The 23,080-nt window shown below is 47.6% G+C and overlaps 1 protein-coding gene across 1 annotated transcript in view; it reads right to left on the bottom strand.

Moving 5' to 3' along the window:
* Nucleotides 1–2,152: 2,152 nt before the first annotated feature.
* LOC147091594 (uncharacterized) overlaps nt 2,153–23,080 on the bottom strand; it is a 33,790-nt gene continuing 12,862 nt past the window's right edge. The window contains exon 3 of the mRNA XM_085976826.1: nt 2,153–6,897. Coding sequence (XP_085832952.1) covers nt 4,983–6,788 — 1,806 coding nt within the window. The 5' untranslated portion in view covers nt 6,789–6,897 and the 3' untranslated portion in view covers nt 2,153–4,982. The remainder of the gene's footprint in view (nt 6,898–23,080) is intronic.

The following is a 23,080-nucleotide window of genomic DNA, read 5'->3' on the forward strand; positions in this document are numbered from 1 at the left end:
CCTCCGTGCTGGGCCCCCCGCCTGGGGTCCTCCGTGCTGGGCCTCCCGCCTGGGGTCCTCTGTGCTGGGCCCCCCGCCTGGGGTCCTCCGTGCTGGGCCCCCCGCCTAGGGTCCTCCGTGCTGGGCCCCCCGCCTGGGGTCCTCCGTGCTGGGCCTCCCGCCTAGGACACTCTCCTCTGGGTCTTCCACCCTGGGCCTTCTGCACTGGGCCCTCCGCACTGACATTCCCCGTGAGCAGCCGGGGTGTGGAGCAACCCATTCACACAGCACCGAGCAGAGCTGAGCTGCTGAGAATCTCACAACCTCCCCTGGGGTTCATTAACCCGCTCCCTGAGCTCTCTCACCTGATGTGTCAGCGGCAGCTGCCAAGGTCCGCGCATGCTCAGCTCACACTGCCCGGGTGATTGACGGGAGCTTCCGAACAATAGGGAGCCGGCGGCGGGTCCTCCAACCAATCGGGGAGCCCGAGGGGTGGGACTAGCGCCGGCTGATTGTCTGATCCACAGGGCAGCGAGTTTCTCCAGTCCTTTGTTCAGGGCCCGGGGCCAGGGGAGGCTGTGGGCCTTTATTCCCCGCATTGGACACAAGGCTCTCTGTCTCACAACACACTGGCTCAGGCTTTAATAGAGACTTTTTAAATTCATCAATAAAAGCAGATAAATCTCGTGGAACAATATATTTAATATTTGGGAGTAAAAATACTGTTATTTTTCCTCTGTGGAATTTGTTAGTTTCAGACACTAACAACGATTTGTTTTTATAGAACGTATTTATTGTAGTAAAATGTCCCAACGTGCTTCACGGGAGCGTTATAAAACAAAATTTGACACCAGGTACAAACCAAGCATATTCCCATGAGGAGGAAAGATGGGGCGTCCAAAGCTCAAGCTCCCTGGATGACAAAGGATGTAGACGTTAGAATAAAACAGAAAAAGGAGGTTTACGACAAATGTCAGGTACAGAATGCAGTCAAAAACCAGGAGAATACAGAGAGTGGGGGGGAAATTGAAATAGGATATATGAAAGAAAGACTTGCATTTATATAGCGCCTTTCACGACCACCAGACATCTCAAAGCTCTTTACAGCCAATGAAGTACTCTTGAAGTGGAGTCATTGTTGTAATGTGGGAAACACGGCAGCCAATTTGTGCTCAGCAAGCTCCCACAAACAGCATTGTGATAATAACCAGGTAATCTGTTTTTGTTATGTTGGTTGAGGGATAAATATTGGGCAGGACACGGGGGATAACTCCCCTACTCTTCTTCAAAAGAGTGCCATGGGATCTTTTACATCCACCTGAGAGCAGACTGGGCGTCAGTTTAAAGTCTCATCAGAAACAGTGCAGCACTCCTTCAGCACTGCACTGGAGTGTCAGCGTAGCTTTATGTGCTCAAGTCCCTGGAGTGGGACTAGAACTCACAACCTTCTGACTCAGAGAGCAAGTGTGCTACCCACTGAGCCACAGCTGACACAAGGGAGAGAAGACAAGAAAAGATTAGTGGGTAATGTAAAAGGGAACCCAAAAATCTTTTATAAACATATGAAAAGTAAAAGGATAGTTAAAGGAATGGTGGGGCCGATTAGGGACCAAATAGGAGCTCATCATACGGAGGCAGAGGGCGTGGCTGAGGTACTGAATGAGTACTTAGCATCTGTCTTCACAAAAGAAGAGGATGAAGTTAATGTCGCAGTAGAGGAGGGGGGAGTAGAGAAATTGGATAAAAATGGATAGAAAGGAGGTGCTAAATAGGTTGTCATCACTCAAAGTTAACAAGTCACCCAGTCCAGGTGGATGCATCCTAGATTGCAGAGGGAAGCTAGGGTGGAGATAGCAGAAGCTCCGACCACAATCTTTCAATCTCCCTCAGATATATGGGAGTGGTGCCAGAGGACTGGAGGATTGCAAATGTTACACCCTGTTTAAAAAAAGGGGAAGAGGGATAAACCTGGTAACTACAGGCCAATCAGTCTAATGTCAGTGGTGTAGCTGAGCATCCTTTACCTGGTTTACGGTAATTTACCTGGTCAGGCAGCCTTTGCCACTGCACTGTGACCAATTCCAATCAGCGGTTTTGAATCGCTAAACCCACCCCCCTCCAGTTCTGACGTGAGAAACTTATAATTAATGATATATTAAAAACGGACAAATGGTCTGGATGCAAGAAAGTGAAATTTTATTAAAACTAAAGAAACTACACCACACGATCAAAGTAATCACGGTAAAATTGCTTAACAGGGGAAGGCAGACGGCAAAAACGAGGGATAAATGGCTACAATGTTAACCTTACAATCTGAGCAACATTTCCCTTAAATTACCACCCATTTACTTCTCCCTAGATTGTCTTGCTAGTGGGTCAAAACCTTGCTCACCTGCAGTCCAAAGAGTAAGAGACAAAAAAGGGGACAGAGGACTTCCTGGGCTTAATCTTTATACCCTGGGAGTCCCTGCTGTTTGCGCGCCGAAAAGTCCGAATACCCAAGAGAAGGGCTTTTAACTTACTCCATTCATACATGGAGACATCACGTAGTAGAGTCAATTTCAGTGAATGGATGTGTGTAAACAACCCATTGTGCTTGCTGTCCGATGATTGGCTGATTCAAACGGGCTACTCCCCAGTGTAAACAAGCAGCTTGTAGGTTACCGGACCCGCCCAATATCACAGGGTGACTGACAGCTCGGGCTCCATTCAAACTTACTACAGGGCAGCGCTGAGCTTTTCATATGCTAACAGCCTGTCTGTCCTTTTCTGCTGCCTTTTAAAATTCTGTTTCCATGAGGTCTGTTCAGCCATTTTTATGCCCTGGGCAATTTAAACAGTCCAAAACTCAAGAGTACATCTTTTAATGAAATGTACAATCTTAAAGTGTGCGATTTTCACAAAGTTCTTTGATTCCAGAGTCCAAGTGCTGCCTAGCTTACGAGCTTTTTAACGCAGCCTTATCCGGTTCTGGGTCTGTTTTAAAACATTGTCCAACCCAGAGACAATTTAAATCACACAAGTCTTCGTCCACGATGTGGATTAATATTTCCCAATCTTCGGGGGCTGAGGCGATTTTGCGACCCCTACAGTGGTGGGTGAACGACTAGAGAGCATTGTCAAGGACAAAATTAATTCTCACTTGGACAAGCATGGGTTAATAAGGGGCAGCCAGGATGGATTTGTTAAAGGTACAGCATGTCTGATTAACCTGATTGAGTTCTCTGATGAAGTGACAGAGGGTTGATGAAGGTAGTGCATCAGATGTATATATGGACTTTCAAAAGGCATTTGATAAAATACCACAGAAGAGACTTACTCTGAAAATAGAAGCAGAGGGAATTAAAGGGCTGATGGTAATTTGGGTATATAATTGGCTAAGGGAGAGGAGGCAGTGAGCAGTGCTGAGGGATGTTTTTCTGACTGGAGGGAAGTATGCAGTGGGTTCTCCCAGGGGTCGGGATTAGGACCATTGCTTTTCTTGTTATATATAACTGACCTGGACTTGGGTATAGGTGAACAATTTCAAAGTTTACGGATGATACTATTTACTATGTTGCCAAGTTTTGAGAGTGTAGTAGTAGCAGACTTCAGAAGGACAGAGACAGACTGTGAAATGAGCAGACACAAGGCAGATGAAATTAAATGAGGATAAGTGTGAAGTGATGCACTTTGGGAGAAACAACAGGGAGAGGCCGTATAATCTAAATGGGACTATTTTGAGGGGGTGCAAGAGCAGAGGGACCTGGGGGTCCATATTCACAAGTCTTTGAAAGTGCCACGGCAAGTTGGTGAGGCGGTTCAGAAGGCGTATGGGATACTTGGCTTTGTAAATAGGGCCATTGAATACAAAAACAAGGAAGTTACACTAAACCTTTACAAATCACTAGTTAGGAACATAGGACAGGAGGAGGCCATTCAGCCCCTCGAGCCTGTTCCGCCATTCAATGAGATGATGGCTGATCTGTGACCTAACTCCATACACCCGCCTTTGGCCCATATCCCTTAATACCTTTGGTTAACAAAAACCTATCAATCTCAGATTGAAAATTAACAATTGATCGAGCATCAATTGCTGTTTGCGGAAGAGAGTTCCAAACCTCTACCACCCTCTGTGTGTAGAAATGTTTCCTAATTTCACTCCTGAAAGGTCTGGCTCTAATTTTTAGACTCTGCCCCCAGTCCTAGAATCCCCAACCAGCAGAAATAGTTTCTCTCTATCTACCCTATCTGTTCCCCTTAATATCCTGAAAACTTTGATCAGATCACCCCTTAACTTTCTAAATTCCAGGGAATACAACCCTAATTTGTGTAATCCCTCCTCGTAACTTAACCCTTGAAGTCTGGGTATCATTCTGGTAAACGTACGCTGCACTCCCTCCAAGGCCAATATATCCTTCCTAAGGTGTGATGCCCAGAACTGCTCACAGTGCTCCAGGTGTGGTCTAACCAGGGTTTTGTACAGCTGCAGGGTTTTGGCCTCAGCTGGAGTCTTGTGTACAGTTCTGGGCACCACACTTTAGGAAGGATGTCAAGGCCTTGGAGAGGGTGCAGAGGAGGTTGACCAGGATGGTACCAGGGATGAGGGACTTCAGTTATGTGGAGAGATTGGAGAAGCTGGGATTGTTCCCCTTAGAGCAGAGAAGGTTAAGAGACCTAATAGAGATGTTCAAAATGATGAGGGGATTTGATCGAGCAAGTAGGCAGAAACTGTTCACTCTGGCAAGTGGGTCGGTAACCAAAGGTCACAGATTTAAAATAGTTGCTAAAAGAACTAGAGGGGAAATGAGGAGAATTGTTTTCACACAGAGGGTTGTTAAGATCTGGAACGCACCATCTGAAAGGATGCTGGAATCAGGTTCCACAGGAACTTTCAATCAGTAATTGGACGAGTCCTTGAAGAGGACTAGTTTGCAGAGTTCTGGGGATAAAGCTGGGGTGTGGGACTAAATTGGACAGCTCTTTCAAAGACACGATGGGCCGAATCACCTCCTTCTGTGCTGTTAGATACTATGATCAGTGTGAAGTCGCTGGTGTCTCTTCAACACCCCGGAGCTTTTAAAGCTCTTCCCACAGTCAGAACATTTAAAGGGCCTCTCGTCAGTGTGAACTCGCTGATGTGCCAGCAGGTTGGATGAATCAGCAAATCCCTTCCCACACACAGAGCAGCTGAACGGCCTCTCCCCAGTGTGTAGGTGTTGGTGTAGCTTGAGCTCCCCGGGGCTTTTAAAACTCTTCCCACACTCAGAACATTTAAAGGGTCTCTCGGTAGTGTGAACTCGCTGGTGCCCCTTCAGCTCCCCGGAGCTTTTAAAGCTCTTCCCACAGTCAGAACATTTAAAGGGCCTCTCATCAGTGTGAACGCGCTGATGTGTCAGCAGGTTCGATGAATTAGCAAATCCCTTCCCACACACGGAGCAGGTGAACGGTCTCTCCCCAGTGTGTAGCTTTTGGTGTAGCTTGAGCTCCCCGGAGCTTTTAAAACTCTTCCCACAGTCAGAACATTGAAAGGGTCTCTCGTTAGTGTGAACGCGCTGGTGTCCCTTCAGCTCCCCAGAGCTTTTAAAGCTCTTCCCACAGTCAGAACATTGAAAGGGTCTCTCGTCAGTGTGAACTCGCTGGTGTTTCAGCAGGCTGGAGGGCCGAGCGAATCCCTTCCCACACACGGAGCAGGTGAACGGTCTCTCCCCAGTGCGTAGGTGTTGGTGTCTCTTCAAACCCCCGGAGCTTTTAAAGCTCATCCCACAGTCAGAACATTTAAAGGGTCTCTCGTCAGTGTGAACTCGCTGATGTACCAGCAGGTGGGATGAATCAGTGAATCCCTTCCCACACATGGAGCAGGTGAATGGCCTCTCCCCAGTGTGTAGGTGTTGGTGTCTCTTCAAACCCCCGGAGCTTTTAAAGCTCATCCCACAGTCAGAACATTTAAAGGGTCTCTCGTCGGTGTGAACTCGCTGATGTACCAGCAGGTGGGATGAATCAGTGAATCCCTTCCCACACACGGAGCAGGTGAACGGCCTCTCCCCAGTGTGTAGGAGCCAGTGTCCCTTCAGCTCCTGGGGGCTTTTAAAGCTCTTCCCACAGTCAGAACATTTAAAGGGTCTCTCGTCAGTGTGAATAAGTTGGTGTTGCTTGAGTTCCCTGGGGCTTTTAAAGCTCTTCCCACAGTTAGGACACTGAAATGGTCTCCCATCAGTGTGAACTCCCTGGTGTCCCTTCAGATACCGAGCGCTTTTAAAGCTCTTCCCACAGTCAGAACATTGAAATGGTCTCTCATCAGTGTGGACAAGTTGGTGTCGCTTTAGTTCCCCGGGGCTTTTAAAGCTCTTCCCACAGTTAGGACACTGAAATGGTCTCCCATCAGTGTGAACTTCCTGGTGTCCCTTCAGATGCCGAGCGCTTTTAAAGCTCTTCCCACAGTCAGAACATTGAAATGGTCTCTCATCAGTGTGGACAAGTTGGTGTCGCTTTAGTTCCCCGGGGCTTATAAAGCTCTTCCCACAGTCAGAACATTGAAATGGTCTCTCCTCAGTGTGAACTCGCTGGTGTGTTTGCAAGTGGGATGAACAAACAAATCCCTTTCCACACACGGAGCAGGTGAACAGACTGTCCCTGGTGTGACTGCCCCGTTGAACTTCCAATGCAGACGGGGAACTGAAGCCCTTCCCACCGTCCCCACCTTTACCCGGTTTCTCCCTGGTGTGACGGTGCACGTGTCTCACCAGGTCAGGCGATCGGCTGAATCCGCGTCCACACACCGAACACGTGTGTGGTTTGTCTGCGTTGCGATCCCTGCTCTCTCCTTCCATGTGCAAAGGCCGATGATATTCAGGTCCTGATGAATCCAGCGACTCTGTCAGATCTTGACGTGATGTTTGGTCTGAGCTTCCCGCCTGTAACTGCTCCACTTCTATAACCCTGTAAATTGAGATCAGAAAAGGATCAGAGGCAAACTGTTGTTTAATTTTCCCCTTTCCGAACCTAGGGGCAGTGAAGCTGATTTTCAGGCCCCAGCTGCTGCACAGGTTGGTTGAAAGGATCAGCAGTAATGGCGGCTGTAATACCCACAAGGCCCCGGCTCTGCAGAAAGTGCTCTGTTGACTCGGAGTCCCGCGCATGTGCTCATGGCCCCCGCGCTCTCCCTCCTGCTCAACAATCGCCCGTCCCGATCGGTCCGCAACACGCATGCTCAGCACACAAAACCCCGCGGTTGGAACATCGGGCGTGCATGCGGAGCCGCAACATCTGGTACGCGTGCGCGGCTCAGGTGGGGGCGAGTCGGTGTTTCGCCCCAGCCGCCAGGGAGGTGCGCATGCGCAGGACGACCCAACATTCTTCCCGTCAGCAATCACTCCCTCGTTTCTTTAATAAAAACAGAAAATGCTGGAAATACTCAGCAGGTCAGGCAGCATCTGTGAATAGAGAAACAGAGTTAACGTTTCAGGTCGATGACCATTTGTCAGAACTGCTTGCTCTTTAGTGTCAGCCAGTGGCTCAGTGGGTAGCACTCTCGCCTCTGAGTCAGAAAGTTGTGGGTTCATAGTCCCACTCCAGAGACTTGAGCACAAAAATCCAGGCTGACACTCGAGTGCAGTGCTGAGGGAGTGCGGCACTGTCGGAGGTGCCGTCTTTCGGATGAGATGTTAAATTGAGGCCCTGTTTGCTCTCTCAGGTGGATGTAAAAGATCCCATGGCATTATTTCAGGAAAGAAAGACTTGCATTTATATAGTGCCACCAGATATCCTAAAGTGCTTTACAGCCAATGAAGTACTACAATGAAGTAGTCACTGTTGTAATGTGGGAAATAACAGGGGAATTATCCCCAGCGTCCGAGCCAATGTTTATCCCTCAATCAACATAAAAAAATGATAGATTATCTGGTCATTACCACATTGCTGTTTGTGGGAGCTTGCTGTGCGCTAATTGACTGCCGCATTTCCTACATTACAACAGTGACTACACTGCAAAAGTACTTCATTGGCTGTAAAGTACTTTGGGACGTCCGGTGGTGGTGAAAGGCGCTATATAAATGCAAGTCTTTCTTTCTTCACTGGTCTCACCAGCAACCTCTTCTGGCGGTTGGTTGATTGACAGACGAGAGTCCGCGCATGCGCACAGGGAGCGGCGGTTTGGGCCGAGTCCGGCACAGCGACCCCTCCCGGTCACCAAGGGTAATGACCGCGCATGCCCAGAGGAGACCAACCCCCCTCCCCCACTCGGAGCTGCGCCTGCGCACTCGGATCCTGCCGGACGGAGTCGGCGCGGGGCCATTCCAGGGAAAGGCCTTGGTGTCAGTTCGAGAGTCGCGATCGGTGACGCGAAGTGAGTTTTCTCCGCTCCGATTGGGTGGAGAATGGCGCGGGGTGGATCGGGAGAGAATCGAGAGAAATATAAAAACCTCAGAGTCCGCGAGGCCCTGGACCGAGCGGCGGCACTTGGACGGTGCACGTGATCTCCTTGGGGACACGTCACCCGGGCCCGCGGCCTGATTGACGGCAGCTTCCGACCAATAGGGAGCGAGCGGGGCGGGGCTGGAGGAGCGAGCCGGCGGCGGGTCCTCCAACCAATCGGGGAGTCCGAGGGGTGGGACTAGCGACACCCAGTGGGCGGGGCTGGAGGAGCGAGCCGGCGGCGGGTCCTCCAACCAATCGGGGAGCCCGAGGGGCGGGACTAGCGACACCCAGTGGGCGGGGCTGGAGGAGCGAGCCGGCGGCGGGTCCTCCAACCAATCGGGGAGCCCAAGGGGCGGGACTAGCGACACCCAGTGGGCGGGGCTGGAGGAGCGAGCCGGCGGCGGGTCCTCCAACCAATCGGGGAGCCCGAGGGGCGGGACTAGCGACACCCAGTGGGCGGGGCTGGAGGAGCGAGCCGGCGGCGGGTCCTCCAACCAATCGGGGAGCCCGAGGGGCGGGGCTTGTGGCACCCAGTGGGCGGGGCTGGAGGAGCGAGCCGGCAGCGGGTCCTCCAACCAATCGGGGAGCCCGAGGGGCGGGACTAGCGCCGGCTGATTGTCTGATCCGCAGGGCAGCGAGTTTCTCCAGTCCCTTGTTCGGGGCCAGGGGAGGCTGTGGGCCTTTATTCCCCGCACTGGACACAAGGCTCTTTATCTCAGGCATAGGGTGACGTTGCACTGAAACTTTCCGCGCTCCTTTACAAAGATGGCTCTTTGTCTCAGGCATAGGGTGACGTCGCACTGAAACTTTGCGCCCTCCTTTACAAAGATGGCTGCCGTTAACCTGGGCCTGTAAGGGGAAGAAATCCCCGCAACTGCAAACACGGGATCTTCAGGTTATTATTTGGGGCTTGCCTCCTGCACGAGTTGTTTATGAAGCCTCCCCACCCACCTACCGGTCCATTACTCCCCTCCGTTGCGATTTTTACCCGCTGCACCATCGCGCTCCCGGCTTCAGCCCCTCTGCATCAACGCACTGCTCATGCTCAATATACCGGCCCCTCCCACGCCTGCGCGCTGGGCTCTTGTAGTGTGGGTGCGGCCCGTGGTCCACCGCGGGGAATGCTGGGTCAAAGACCAGATTAGTGAATGGAACATGATTTACTGTGATCAGATTGAGGACTGAACCATGTTCATTCTAGTAGTCATGGTTTGTTTCTGCTGATCTTAATAACTCCTGTATCTGCACTGGAGATTAATATTCTGTTTAAATAGTGAATAAATAAAGCTCGAGGAACAGCACCTCATCTTTCGATTCGGCACTTTACAGCCTTCTGGACTCAATGTTGAGTTCAACAATTTCAGACTTTAACCCTTACTCCCATTTTTCATGCTGTATGATTTTGCCATCCCCATTTGCAACATTTTCCAAGACTCGGTTTCACAGCCACATCTCTTTCCTCAGCAACTGTCTCCGGTTCCAACTTATTCCACGTGGATTTCAACTGAACTTCCACCCTTCGTGTTTCAGATCCACCCAGGATAACTTTCCTGCCTCTTACCTTAGTAATATCTGTTACATCTCCAGCTTTTTCCAGTTCTGATGAAGGGTCCCAGACCTGAAACATTAACTCTGTTTCTCTCTCCACGGATGCTGCCTGGCCTGCTGAGTATTTCCAGCATTTTCTGTTGTTATTTCAGTGAATAAATAAGCTTTGTTTCAAACACACAGTGTGTCAAATATTTGATTTCTCCATGATAAGAGAAGACGAATTGATGTTCTGTTCCAGACTGTTTAATTTTTGGGCCTTTTCTTACTCTAGATTATTTCCGTTCTCATCTCGTTCGCCTTCTTCCACATCAAACCCCAAGCTTGCTCCGTTTGCATAGAAACATAGAAGATAGGAGCAGGAGTAGGCCATTCGGCCCCTCGAGCCTGCTCCGCCATTCAATGAGATCATGGCTGATCATCCAAATTCAGTACCCGGTCCCTGCCTTCTCCCCATATCCCTTGATACCTTTAGCTCTAAGAAATATATCTAACTCCTTCTTGAATATATTTAATGAATTGGCCTCAACCGCCTTCTGTGGTAGAGAATTCCACAGGTTCACCACTCTCTGGGTGAAGAAATTCCTCATCTCTGCCCTAAATGGCTTACCCCTTATCCTTAGACTATGACCCCTGGTTCTGGACTCTCCGACCATCAGGAACATTCTACCTGCATCTAATTTGTCCAGACCTGTCAGAATTTTATAAGTTTCGATGAGATCCCCGCTCATTCTTCTAAACTCCAGCGAGTATAAGCCCAATCGACCCAATCTCTCCTCATACGTCATTCCTACCATCCCAGGGATCAGCCTTGTGAATCTTCGCTGAACTCCTTCCATGGCAAGAACATCATTCCTCAGATAAGGCGACCAAAACTGCACACAGTACTCAAGGTGTGGTCTCACCAAGGCCCTGTACAACTGCAGCAGGACATCCTTGCTCCTGTACTCAAACCCTTTTGCTATGAAGGCCAACATACCATTTGCCTTCTTCACCGCCTGCTACACCTGCATGCTTACCTTCAGCGACTGGTGCACAAGGACACCCAGGTCGCGTTGCACTTCCCCTTCTCCCAATCTATTGCCATTCAGATAACAGTCTGCCTTTCTGTTTTTGACACCAAAGTGGATAACCTCGCATTTATCCACGTTATATTGCATCTGCCACGCTTCTGCCCAATCACCCAACCTCTGGGATCTCAGAAAACACCATGAATATACAACTGGTGGATTTGACTGCTGTTTTACAATCATAATTCTCCATTTGTGTGTGTGCCCGTGCATTATAACTATCAATCAGCAGCCTTTCCTTTCCCCACTGTGGAAATGTAAAAGCGATTGTTAATTTCAGTACCAGTTTGAGTCTTTGTAAAATTCAGTACTTTGCTGTTTCACTAATGCTGCCACTAGTGTAATAAACACACAAAAGCAACAGAGGGGCAAGGAGAATGTATGAGAAATGATTAGTGGTAACATAATAGGGAACACTAATGCCTTTTATAAACATATAAAGCATGAAAGAATAGTCCAAGGAAAGGTGGGGCCGATTACTGACCAAAAAGGCAATCATCTTGTGGAAGCAGAGGACATGGCTGAGGTACTAAATTAACACTTTGCCTCCGCATTCACTAAAGGAGAGGATGCTGCCAATCGTACAGTAAAGGAGGAGGTGTTAGAGAAATTGGACAGGATATAAATCGATTAGGACGATGTACTAAATTGGTTGGCAGGGCTCAAAGTAGAAATGTCACCCGCTCTGCCACAATCTTCCAATCCTTAGATATGGGAAAGGTACCAGAGGACAAGAGGGCTACAAACGTTACTTCCCTGTTCAAAAAAGGAGAGCGCGATGAACCAAATAACTACAGGCGACTCAGCTTAACATCGGTGTTATTTCCGAAACACAATTAACCGTCACTTGAAAGAACATGGGTTTATTAGCGACAGACAAAATGGATTTTATTTAAAGGCAAATCTAACCTGGCTGACTTGAATGAGCCAATGGATGAAATAGGAGAGGGTTGAATGAAGGTAGTGCAGTTGATGTTCTGTTTCTGGACTTTCAGAAGGCCTTTGATAAAGTACCTTATAATAGACTGGTTAACAAAATTGGAGCCAATGATATTAAAGGAGCAGTGGAAGCGTGGATACTAAATTGGCGAAGGGACAGAAAACAGAGAGTAGTTGTGAACCGATATTGTTCACACTGGAGGGAAGTTTACAGTGTCCCCAGGGGTCGGGATTAGGACCACTGCTCTTTTTGATTTATTTCAGTGACATGGACTTAGGTATACAGGGCATAGTTTAAAAGTTTGTCGATGACACGAATCTCGGAAAAGTCGTAAACCGTGAGGAGGATAGCAGAAGACTTCAGGAGGAAATAGAGACACTGGTGAAATGGGCAGACACATGGCAGGTGAAGTTTAATGCAGAGAAGTGCGAAATGCTGCATTTTGGAAGGAAGAATGAGGCGATGCAATTTAAACCAACTGGTACAATTTAAAAGGGTTGCAGGAACAGTAAAACTTGGGGGTATAGCTACAGAAATCTTTGACAGTGGTAGGACAGGACAATAGGCTTTTAAAAACGTATATGGGAGCATTGGCTTTATAAATAGAGGCACAGGAACATCGGAACAGGAGTAGGCCACTCATTCGTTCCAGCTTGTTCCTCCATTCAATTCGATCATGACTGAGCTGTATCTTAACTCCATCTCCCCACCTTGGTTCTATAACCCTAAATACCATTGGCTAACACAAATCTATCAATCACAGTTTTGTCATTTTCAATTGACCGAACCTCAACAGCTTCTTGAGGGCGAGTGTTCCAGATTTCCACTACACTGTGTCTGAAGAAATGCTTTGTAACATCACCCCTGAACGGCCGAGCTCTGCGGTTAAGGTTACGTGGACCCCTCGTTCTCCCTGCTCATCCACAGTTCCTAACATCACCCCTGAACGGCCTCGCTCTGCAGTTAAGGTTACGTGGACCCCTCGTTCTCTCTGCCCATTCACAGTTCCTAACTTCTAACTGTTAATACAACTGGAACACACAGACTTAAGATTAATTACTGACAGACTACAAGAATAAAGTTCAACAGGTCTTTACTAGTTGGAGGTCAGGACTATACTAAATACAATATCACTACACAATACTTATATACCGGTGGTCACCACCGGTATTACGTATACAGCAGCCAGAGAAAGTAGTACATCTCGTAAGGTGGAACAGGCTTAAGTTCTCTTAAGGTGGAACAGGTTACATACACCACAATCCTCCCTTTTTAGCTTAACAGTCATATCCCCATTTAACATAACATAAATACATATATAACTTCAGGTATAAACAGTTCAAAGGTTCAGTCTCTCAGGAGGCCTTCTGATTTGGTCTGGATAACGCCTTTCAGTGGTCTCTGATTCTTGTTGCTGAGGTGACTCTTCTTGTTGGTTTCCTATGTATTGGACGTCATCATCAGGTACAGCCCTGCCGAGGTAGATGCTGCAGGTTCATTAACGTCTTCCACAGTTGTCTCTGTCGCAACCATGGGTTCGACCCTTGCTCTTGATTCTACCAGTTGATCCGCATGACGCCTTATCACATTGTTACCAATATCTACTGTGTACATCAGAGGTCCTTGTCTGGCCCGAATTGTTCCGGACTACCATTTTTCGTTTCCATAGCCCCTTGCCAACACTGGTTGTCCTACTTCGAAACTTCGAGTGGACTTGTTATTAATATGCCGGAACTGTTTGTTTTCCACTTCCCTCCGCACATTTGGTTTTAACAAGTCCAACCTGGTCCGCAACCTCCTGTTATAAAACATCATGGCAGGACTTGTTAGTCATTGCATGAGCGGCGTTTCGATATGCCATTAGGAAATTGTCCACCTTGTGTTGTAACGGAATCTGATCATCGTTCATGGCCTTTATTGCCTTTTTGAATGTTTGGACAAATCTCTCAGCCAACCCATTCGTCGCCAGATGATATGGGGCAGAGGTATAATGTTTCACCCCATTCTTCTTTAAGAATTTTTGGAATTCTTCCAACACAAACTGTGGTCCGTTGTCCAAACATATCTGTTCTGGCAATCCGTTCCTTGCGAATATTGTTCTTAACACCACAATTGTCTTTTCTGAAGTAGTGGTATTCATCTTGATCACTTCTGGCCATTTGGAATGTGCGTCCACCACAATTAGGAACATGGAGTCCATGAATGGCCCAGCAGAGTCAATATGTACGCGTTGCCATGGGGCTCAAGGCCATTCCCATGGGTGTAGCGGTGCGATTGGAGGTGCATTTTGCACTTGTTGGCACCCAGCGCAGCTTGTCAACTCCTCTATCTGTTGGTCAATGCCCGGCCACCATACATAAGCCCTAGCAAGACTTTTCATCTTAACTCCCCCCAGATGACCTTCATGCAGTTCCTTTAGAACTCTTTCCCGTAACTTGGGAGGAATAATCACTCTTGTCCCGTACATCAAAGTACCATGGCAGACGGACAGCTGGTCTCGCCTTGCCGAGAATGCCGGTAACAGAGGATCACCATGTGTTGGCCATCCCTTCACGGTCACCTCGTAAACTCGGGACAGTGTCGGGTCGTTCCTGGTTTCTCTCTCAATACTTGCATTGGTGACTGGTAAACACTCGATGATGGTCGAATGAAATAACTCCACAGGGTCAACTTTCGTCGTCTCTTCTGCTTCAGGTAGTGGCAGGCGCGACAGCCCATCAGCATTGCCATGCTGCTTTGTACCTTTGAATTCTATTAGATATTGATGTGCCCCTAGGAAAAGGGACCATCTCTGGAGTCGCTGTGCTGTCATCACCGAAACACCCTTAGGGTTAAAAATGGATACCAATGGCTGATGGTCTGTTAGAAGTGTGAATTTTTGGCCCTGCAGGTAATGATTAAACTTCTTCACTCCCCATACAAGGCTGAGAGCCTCCCTATCGATCTGCGCATAGTTGCGCTCAGCGGAGGTCAATGATCGGGATGCAAACGCGACTGGCCTTTCCGTGCCATTTGGCAACTTGTGAGAGTACTGCCCCAATACCATATGGAGAAGCATCACAAGCCAACCGAATAGGCAGTGTCAGGTTGAAGTGAGCCAACACTTCCCGAGGTGATCAATTCTTTGCTTTTGCGAAATGCCTTCTTACAGTTTTCGCTCCATTCCCATGGTACCCCTTTCTGTAAGAGAGCGTTCAGCGGGTGCAGTACCGTGGATAGATTCGGTAGACACTTATGGTAATAGTTAATCAATCCCAGAAACGACCTCAACTGAGACATTATCCGGAGCGGGAGCCTTTACAACTGCCTCTATCTTGTCAGGAGACTTATGACCACAGCACGAGATCCGCTTCTGAAAGAACTCATTTCTGCCGATTAACTCTAAGTCCATACTCTTTCAGTCTGTTGAGCACCAGTTCCAAGTTTGCGAGGTGTTCTTCATCACCATCACCTGTAATCAGAATATCGTCCAGGTAACATTGTGTGCCTGGAATCCCCTGTAATACCTGCTCCATGGCCCTCTGCCAAATTGCCAGAGCCGATGCCACTCCAAAAACCAGCCTATTATACCGGTACAACCCTCTATGCGTGTTGATCGTGAGGTACTGGCGTGACTCTTCAACCTCCATCTGCAAGTACGCCTGAGCCAGGTCTATCTTGGTGAAGTGTTTCCCGCCAGACAACGAAGCAAAAATATCCTCAATCCGCGGAAGCGGATACTGCACCATGTGAAGCATCGGATTAACGGTGATCTTGAAATCTCCACAGATGCGAACCTTCCCTGGTTCTCCTGGCTTGTTGCTCGAAGGACGTTTCATAACGGGAACAATGGGCGTAGCCCACTCACTCCAATCTACCTTAGACAGTACACCTGAACGTTCTAGCGCTTCCAGTTCCGCTTCTACAGTAGGTCATATTGCATAGAGTACCGGTCTGGCTTTGAAAAATTTTGGTTGTGCATGTTCATCAATCTTGATGTTTGCCGTAATTCCTTTCAGTGTTCCAGTCCTTGCTGGAACACCTCTTTAGCATCATCCAATATTTTGGACAATCGTTTAGGTTTGCCATCTGTTTCCCCGGAATCTACCGTTAGTGCTTTTAAGGAGTGCCAGTCCATATTCATTTTCCTAATCCACTCCTGTCCCAGTAGCGGTGGACCTCCTTCAGGTAGCACATATAAGTCCATTACTTGGCTTTCTTCGCCCTTGGGGTACACTCTTTGCCCCGTGTATGTTTTCAATATAATCTCCGTATCCCGTAGGGGAATATGTTGGAATAACCTTTTGTAATCTTTCTTATTCATGACCGTCAATGCCGATCCAGTGTCCAATTCCATTTTTACTTGGACTCCTGCTATCTGAAGAGTGACCCAAATTGTCTGGAGATCTGCATCCTTACCAATGTTGTGTACTCTTAAGCTACCCAGTTCATTACTGCTAGCGTCTGAATCCAACTTCTGTTCATTCGAACTGGTCTTTGTCACCTTGTGCACCTTTATGTATTTTCCTTGCGGTGACTTTTTGTTGCTGGTCTTCTTTCCTGACCGGCATACTTTAGCTATGTGGCCAAGCCTGCCACACGTTCTGCATTCTTGGTTTTTAAACCAACACTGGTTCTGATCGTGTGTTGTCTTTCCACAACAATAACATTTTTCAGTACTCAAACCCAATTTATTTGTACTGTGTTCCGGTGACCGTAGCTGCATTACTGCCGTGCCTCTCGCTGCGGCTTCGTGCGCTGCTGCCATAGTGACCGCTTTCTCAAGCGTCAGCTCATTCTCCTCGAGCAGTCGCTTTTGTGTATCTTCTTTTACCAATCCACACACAAGTTTATCTCTTAGCGCGTCTGTTAGTCCCGTTCCAAACTGACAGTACTTTGCTAGCTTATGCAATTCCATTAAATATTCAGCATTGCTTTCATCCTTCAGCTGCCTTCTGCTGTAAAATTTAAATCGTTCCGCTAGCATCAGCGGCGTGGGGTTTAGATGTTTCAGGACAGTAACAATCTCCTCGAACGTCTTATCCGCCGGTTCATCTGGTGATAAAAGGTGTTTCAATTGCCCGTATGTCTTCGCACCCATTAAGTTCAATAAAGTTAGTGCTTTCTCTGCATCTGGGATTTTATTTGCTTTACAATGGGCCAGAAATTCCAGGCCAGAAGCGTGAGTGCGCTCGGGGTACTCACGCTTCTGGCCGTTGGAAATGCCGGCGTTCAGCAGGAACAGCGCATGCGGGGAACGCCGGCATTTCCAGACCTCAAGCGCGTGCGACTGCACAGGCAGCGCTTGCGCAGTGAACTTCGTGGATTTCATTCATGAAATCCGTGAGGGTAAGTCCTCAGAACTTACACTGAAAAAAAGCAAGTGTAAAGTGGTTCATTGGCTGCGGAGGAAGATATATTTTATCGTGGAGCTTTTGAAATGCAATATTTTTGTTTGGGAAAGGGAGGGAAGTTATTTTAAGAAATTTTAAGTAAGTTTAAAAGTTAAAATTTTTTTTTTTTTTTTTTTTAAAAAAGGGTTTTCAGAACGGTAGGTAGAAGGAGCAATTGTGGCTGTGTGAATGGAATGTGAGAATGAGTTATGTATGTATGTCCACATATATTCCTTTACGTATATGTATGTATGTTTTATATTCCTTTACTATGAATGTATGTTTTTAATTATGATTTTCCAATAAGTTACTTTCTCTGAAAGTCATAATTAAATAGTACATTCATACACATAAGTAAAGGAATATATACATAACACGCAAAGGAATATATACAGACATACATACTTTCAGAAGCTCCACGATAAGAAATATCTTCCTCCGCAGCCTCTGTAGCAACTGTACCCATGCTTTTTTCATGTGTAAGTTGTAATGACTGGACCTCACTGAAAGCATTAATGAAAGCGGCGAATTATACTGCGCACGCGCTGCATGTGCAGTCGCACGCGTTCTGCCTCTGAACCCCTTCGTTCAGAGGACAGGAAATGCCGGTTTTCCCCACATGCACTGTGCATGCTGAAAACTGGCATTTGATCCGGCCAGATGCGTAAGTACCCCGACCGTACTAGCGCATTTGGAAGGGAATTATTGGGCCAACATTTTACATGTCAATAAAATAAAAAATTTAACACTTGCACCACTTGCCCCCTCGCACCTGCGACTGAGGGTCCAAGGAGGTGCATTGCGCAAGAGGTCATCATCGGACGTATCCTCACACTGTTCCCTTTGGGGAACTGTATGAAGTGGTGGAAGGATTTATGGCCGTGATTAACGCTCATTCCGTGACCGTAACCATCTTTGAACCAGCCATTAGGGTGGTTAGTCCTATGGCGGGAGGGTTTTACGGGCTCCCACAACCCATCTGAGGGGGGGGGGGGGGCGGCCACCAACACCCACGGACGCAAGTATCCCGCTGGATGTCCACCCAGAATTTAAAGTTGGAGCTCCGACTCCACTTGCCGGGACTGTCTGGAGTGGGGTTCAAAACCCTACTCCTTCTGGCCCAGCGGCGGGGATGCTTACTGCTACGCAAAAGGCCCACTCCGCACAAAAGGTGACACCCATACGTTTCCTGCGCCTTTTCCCTCCCCGTGACTGGAGCCCTATGCTGCCATTTCACGTTGCTAATCGGATTGGGCCTTTGTCATAGCGGTAGGATCCCTGCCGCTGGGCCAGATCAGGGTAGGGTTTCGAACCCCGCTCCAGACAGTCCCGGCAAGTGGAGTCGGAGCTCCGGCTCTAAATTCTGAGTTGACATCCAGTGGGATATTTGCGTCTGTGGGTGTGGGTGGACCCCCCCTCCTTGTATAGCTTGTGGGAGCCCGTAAAACCCTCCCGCCATAGGACTAACCGCCCTAATGGCTGGTTCAAAGATGGTTACGGTCACGGAATGAGCGTTAATCACGGCCATAAATCCTTCCACCACTTCATACAGTTCCCCAAAGGGAACAGTGTGAAGACACGTATGACAACGACATTGCTAAATAAATAAATGGAATTAAAAAACTTTTAGGGCTTTTAAAAGTCTTTAAATTGCTTTAATTCTCTTTAAAACTACTTCAGATTACTCAAAATAATGTAAACATTTTAAAAAGTTTATAAAAGTTACCAAAATCTTCAAAAAACTTCCAAAAAGCAAAGCAGCTTGACAGAAACATTGGGGGGCGTGTCCAGTGAAACGGAGACCTCAAGGGGCGTGTCTCACTTACACTGCACGCTCCTGGGTCCGCGCTGGCTGCGCTCCTGGGCGGCGTGACGTCATACGCTGCCCGGGATTCTTGCTTCAGTTTCTGGAAGTGCAGGCGTCCCTGGAGCTGATCGGCAGGAGTGCAGGGTAAGTGCAAATACGGGGCTTGCACGTGCTGCAAGCCCCGTTCTGGAATTTCTGGGCCAATAATTTTGTATGCGTTCTACATACATGGCCCAATCTTCGATGTCGCCATCAAAAAGGTACCAATGTTCCCATGTTTAGGCATCGTTGCAATTTATTTTATCCCAAGATGGCGGCTTCCCGCTCTGGTCTTCCTCCTCCGCCTACAAAATGGCGGTTTTCCCACGCTTGGCTGCAATGGCGTTTGGCGTGCTGCTCCCCTTTTTCCAGCGGTTAGTAACTCCCCCGACGCTGCCTCCGCTTCACCGCGGCTCTCGCGCCTTCAGTCGCCCCAGACGCTGCGCCTTTGTCCCGAAAGCGGCCCGGCCCTTATCTCCGGTCGCGATCGATCTCACCGCCCTTATTCCTCCGTCTTCCTCCCCCCCGTCTGTACAGCCAACGCGGCCGACTTTCTGTTCGAGTTGCTGACCGGCTTACCCACTACCGAGGTAGAAAGAAGATAGCTGACTGCCGCTGATGGAGGCTTCGAGTTCAGGATGTCTTCTGCACTCCGGGTTCTCGATGCCTGCCGCGCGACATGTCTTCCAGCAGGGTGATGAGGGTGGATGCCTCTCTTCGACGCCCGTTCTGTGGACGAAGCCGCCGTGGATATAAACTGCCGCAGGGTAAGAATCGGACTCGTCGCCACTGTTAAGTCTGTGTGTTCCAGTTGTATTAAGATTAATTACTGACACAGACTACAAGAATAAAGTTCAACAGGTCTTTACTAGTTGGAGGTCAGGACTATACTAAATACAATATCACTACACAATACTTATATACCGGTGGTCACCACCGGTATTACGTATACAGCAGCCAGAGAAAGTAGTACATCTCGTAAGGTGGAACAGGTTACATACACCACACTAACCATTTAGAACATTCTCTGATCGATCCTTTTTAGGTCCAACGTGAATGAGCTCATTGTGTTCTGAAGTGAGGGGAGTGCGACAAACTCGCTCAATCCACTCCAGGAGGGTGGGTTCTCCGGCGTTCTGAATGATATTTAATATTGGTGTCACGAGTCTAACACCCTCGAACGTATATGTGGATACGGTGTCAAGATGTAATGAGAGTGGGAGGAGGCTCCTGTGGAGTATAAACACAGCATAGACCACTAGAGCCGAATGGACTGTTTCTCTGCTGCAGTTTCAATGTAAATCTAATCTGCCCCGAACTGTCACAAACTCCAATCTCTGTGACTGTGACCATGGTGTGTAACCCTTCCTTGTCCATCATTCACCTTCCCACAGCATTCGATATAGTCTGATCTGGCATTCTTTTCCATGTCATGGCCTCCATTGTCCATCCCATAAAACTGATCCTCATGTGCTTCCTGTCCTAGCTCCCTGATCGCAGATTGCAAATCTCCAGCAATGGGTTAACTTTTGTCTTTCTATCCACACCTATGTTGTTGGCCAATATTGAACCGATGATGCTGCTTCTGGTGCATAGTAACCGATTACTGTAGCGACGGAGGCAGATTGGATTGTTTCAATATCTGCTTCTCGGGATTTGCCGGGGCATTGAAGTCTCTGTGCTGAGATCGCCTCATCAGGCACCTCCATTGACGAGGCGAGGCTGCATCATAGACCCATAATATGATACAGAACAGAAGGTCATTCAGCCCATCAGGCACCTCCATTGACTGGGCGAGGCTACATCATAGACCCATAATATGATACAGCACAGAAGGAGGTCACTCAGCCCATCACACCGATGCTGACTCTTTGGCAGAGCTATCCCATTATTACCACTGTCCCTCTCTTTCCCCATAGCCCTATAAATGTTTTCCCTTCAAATATTTATCCAATTCTCTTTTGAATGTTAACAGAATCTGCTTCCTCCACCCTTTCGGGCAATGCATTCCAGATCTCACTAACTCGCTGTGTAACAGAATGTTTCCTCACCTCGCCTGTGGCTCTTTTTCCACTCACTTTAAATCTGCGTCGTCTGGTTACTGACCCTTCTGCCAATGGAAACAGTTCCTCCTTATTTACTCATCAAAACCAATCATGAGTTTCAACAGCTCTATAAAATCTTCGTTTAACCAACTCTGCTCTAAAGAGAACAAACCAGTCTCTCCCCAGAACTGAAGTCCCTGATCCTTAGTACAATTCTCTCAAATCTCTTCTGCACCGTCTCCAAGGCCTTGATATCCTCCCTAAAGTGTGGTGCCCAGAATTGAAAACCATACTCCAGCTGAGGCCTAACCAGTCTGTTCTAACAGTTTAACATCACTTCCTTGTTTTTATTCGCTAATGGTATCAGCACGTGACTAATGAGCACTGTCGGAGGTGAGGACATTCACCACTGCTCCACTAACATTAACACAGTTGTGTAACTTTAAGCAGATTGGCGACACCCAACTTGTTTGTTTGGAATATCTTTAGGGGCCTTACAATGTCTGGAAACATCTTAAATACATAACTGGTTTGATCGGATTGCTGTTTTACAATTATAATTCTCCACGTGTGCGCGTGTCCCGCTGTGTGTCCACGCACATCCATCTAACAAACTCTCAGTCAGCGTCCTTCCCTTTCCCCACTGTGGATTGAGACAATAGTCAGAGACAAAATGACTTGTCACTTGGAAGAACATGGGTTAATAAACGACATCCAGAACAGATTGTTTAAAAGCAAATCGAGTCGGACTAGTTTAGTTTAATTTCTTCGATGAAATAAGGGAGCGGACTGTTGAAGGTTGTACAGTTGATGTTGTGTATATAGATCTTTAGAAGAATTTCTACAAAGTACCTCATAATAGACTTGTTTGCAAAATTGAAGCCAATGACATTAAAGCTGCAATGTTAGAGTGAATACGAAATTAGGGAAGGGACAGAAAGCAGAGGGTTGTGGTGAAGTGAGGGTTTTCCAGACTGGGGAGAAGTTATAGTGGTATCCCCAGGGGTCAGGATTACAAGCATTGCTCTTTTAATATAGATTAATGTCCTGGACTTGGGCACAAGGCATCATTTCATAGTTTGCAGATTAACAAAACTCGGAAAAGTCGTAAACCCCGAGGAGGATAATGGAAGAAGTCAGGAGGACATAAACCGTCTGGTGAAATGCACAGACATATGGCAGGTGAAATTTAATGCAGAGAAGTGTGAAGTGATGCATTTTGGAAGAAAGAATGAGGAGATGCAATATAAAATAAATAGCACAAGAGTAAAGGGGGTGCAAGAACAGACAAACATGGGGGCTTACATCCAGAAATCATTGAAGGTGACAGGACAAGTTCATAGAGCTTTTAGAAAAGCATATGGGATCACTGGTTTTATAAATAGAGACATCGGAATATAGGAACGTAGGAACAGTAGACTATTCATTGGCAGAACAGGCTCGAGCCATTCAATTCAATCACAGCTGATCTTTATCTTAACTCCATTTACCCGCCTTGGTTCCACAAGCCTAAATACCATTGCCTAACACAAATCTATCAATCACAGTTATGACATTTTCAATTTTCCCCCAGCCTCAACAGCTGTTGAGTGCGAGTGTTCTAGATTTCCACTACCGTGTGTGTGAAGAAATGCTTTCCAACATCACCACTGAACGACCTAGCTCTGCTTTTAAGGTTATGCCCCCTTGTACTGGACTCCACCATCAGAAGAAACAGTTTCTCTCTTTATCTTATCAATTCCTTTAATCATCTAAAACACCTCAATTAGATCACCCCTTAACACTTGATATTCAAGGGAATACAAGCTTCGTCTATGCAATCAGTCCTCATAATTTAACTCTTAACTCTGAGCTGCACCAACACCAAAGCCAAGATATCCTTCCGG

Source organism: Somniosus microcephalus, unplaced genomic scaffold (genome assembly GCF_052327205.1).
Source record: "Somniosus microcephalus isolate GS21.2 unplaced genomic scaffold, FLI_Smic_1.0 unresolved_chr3, whole genome shotgun sequence".
Taxonomy (NCBI): domain Eukaryota; kingdom Metazoa; phylum Chordata; class Chondrichthyes; order Squaliformes; family Somniosidae; genus Somniosus; species Somniosus microcephalus.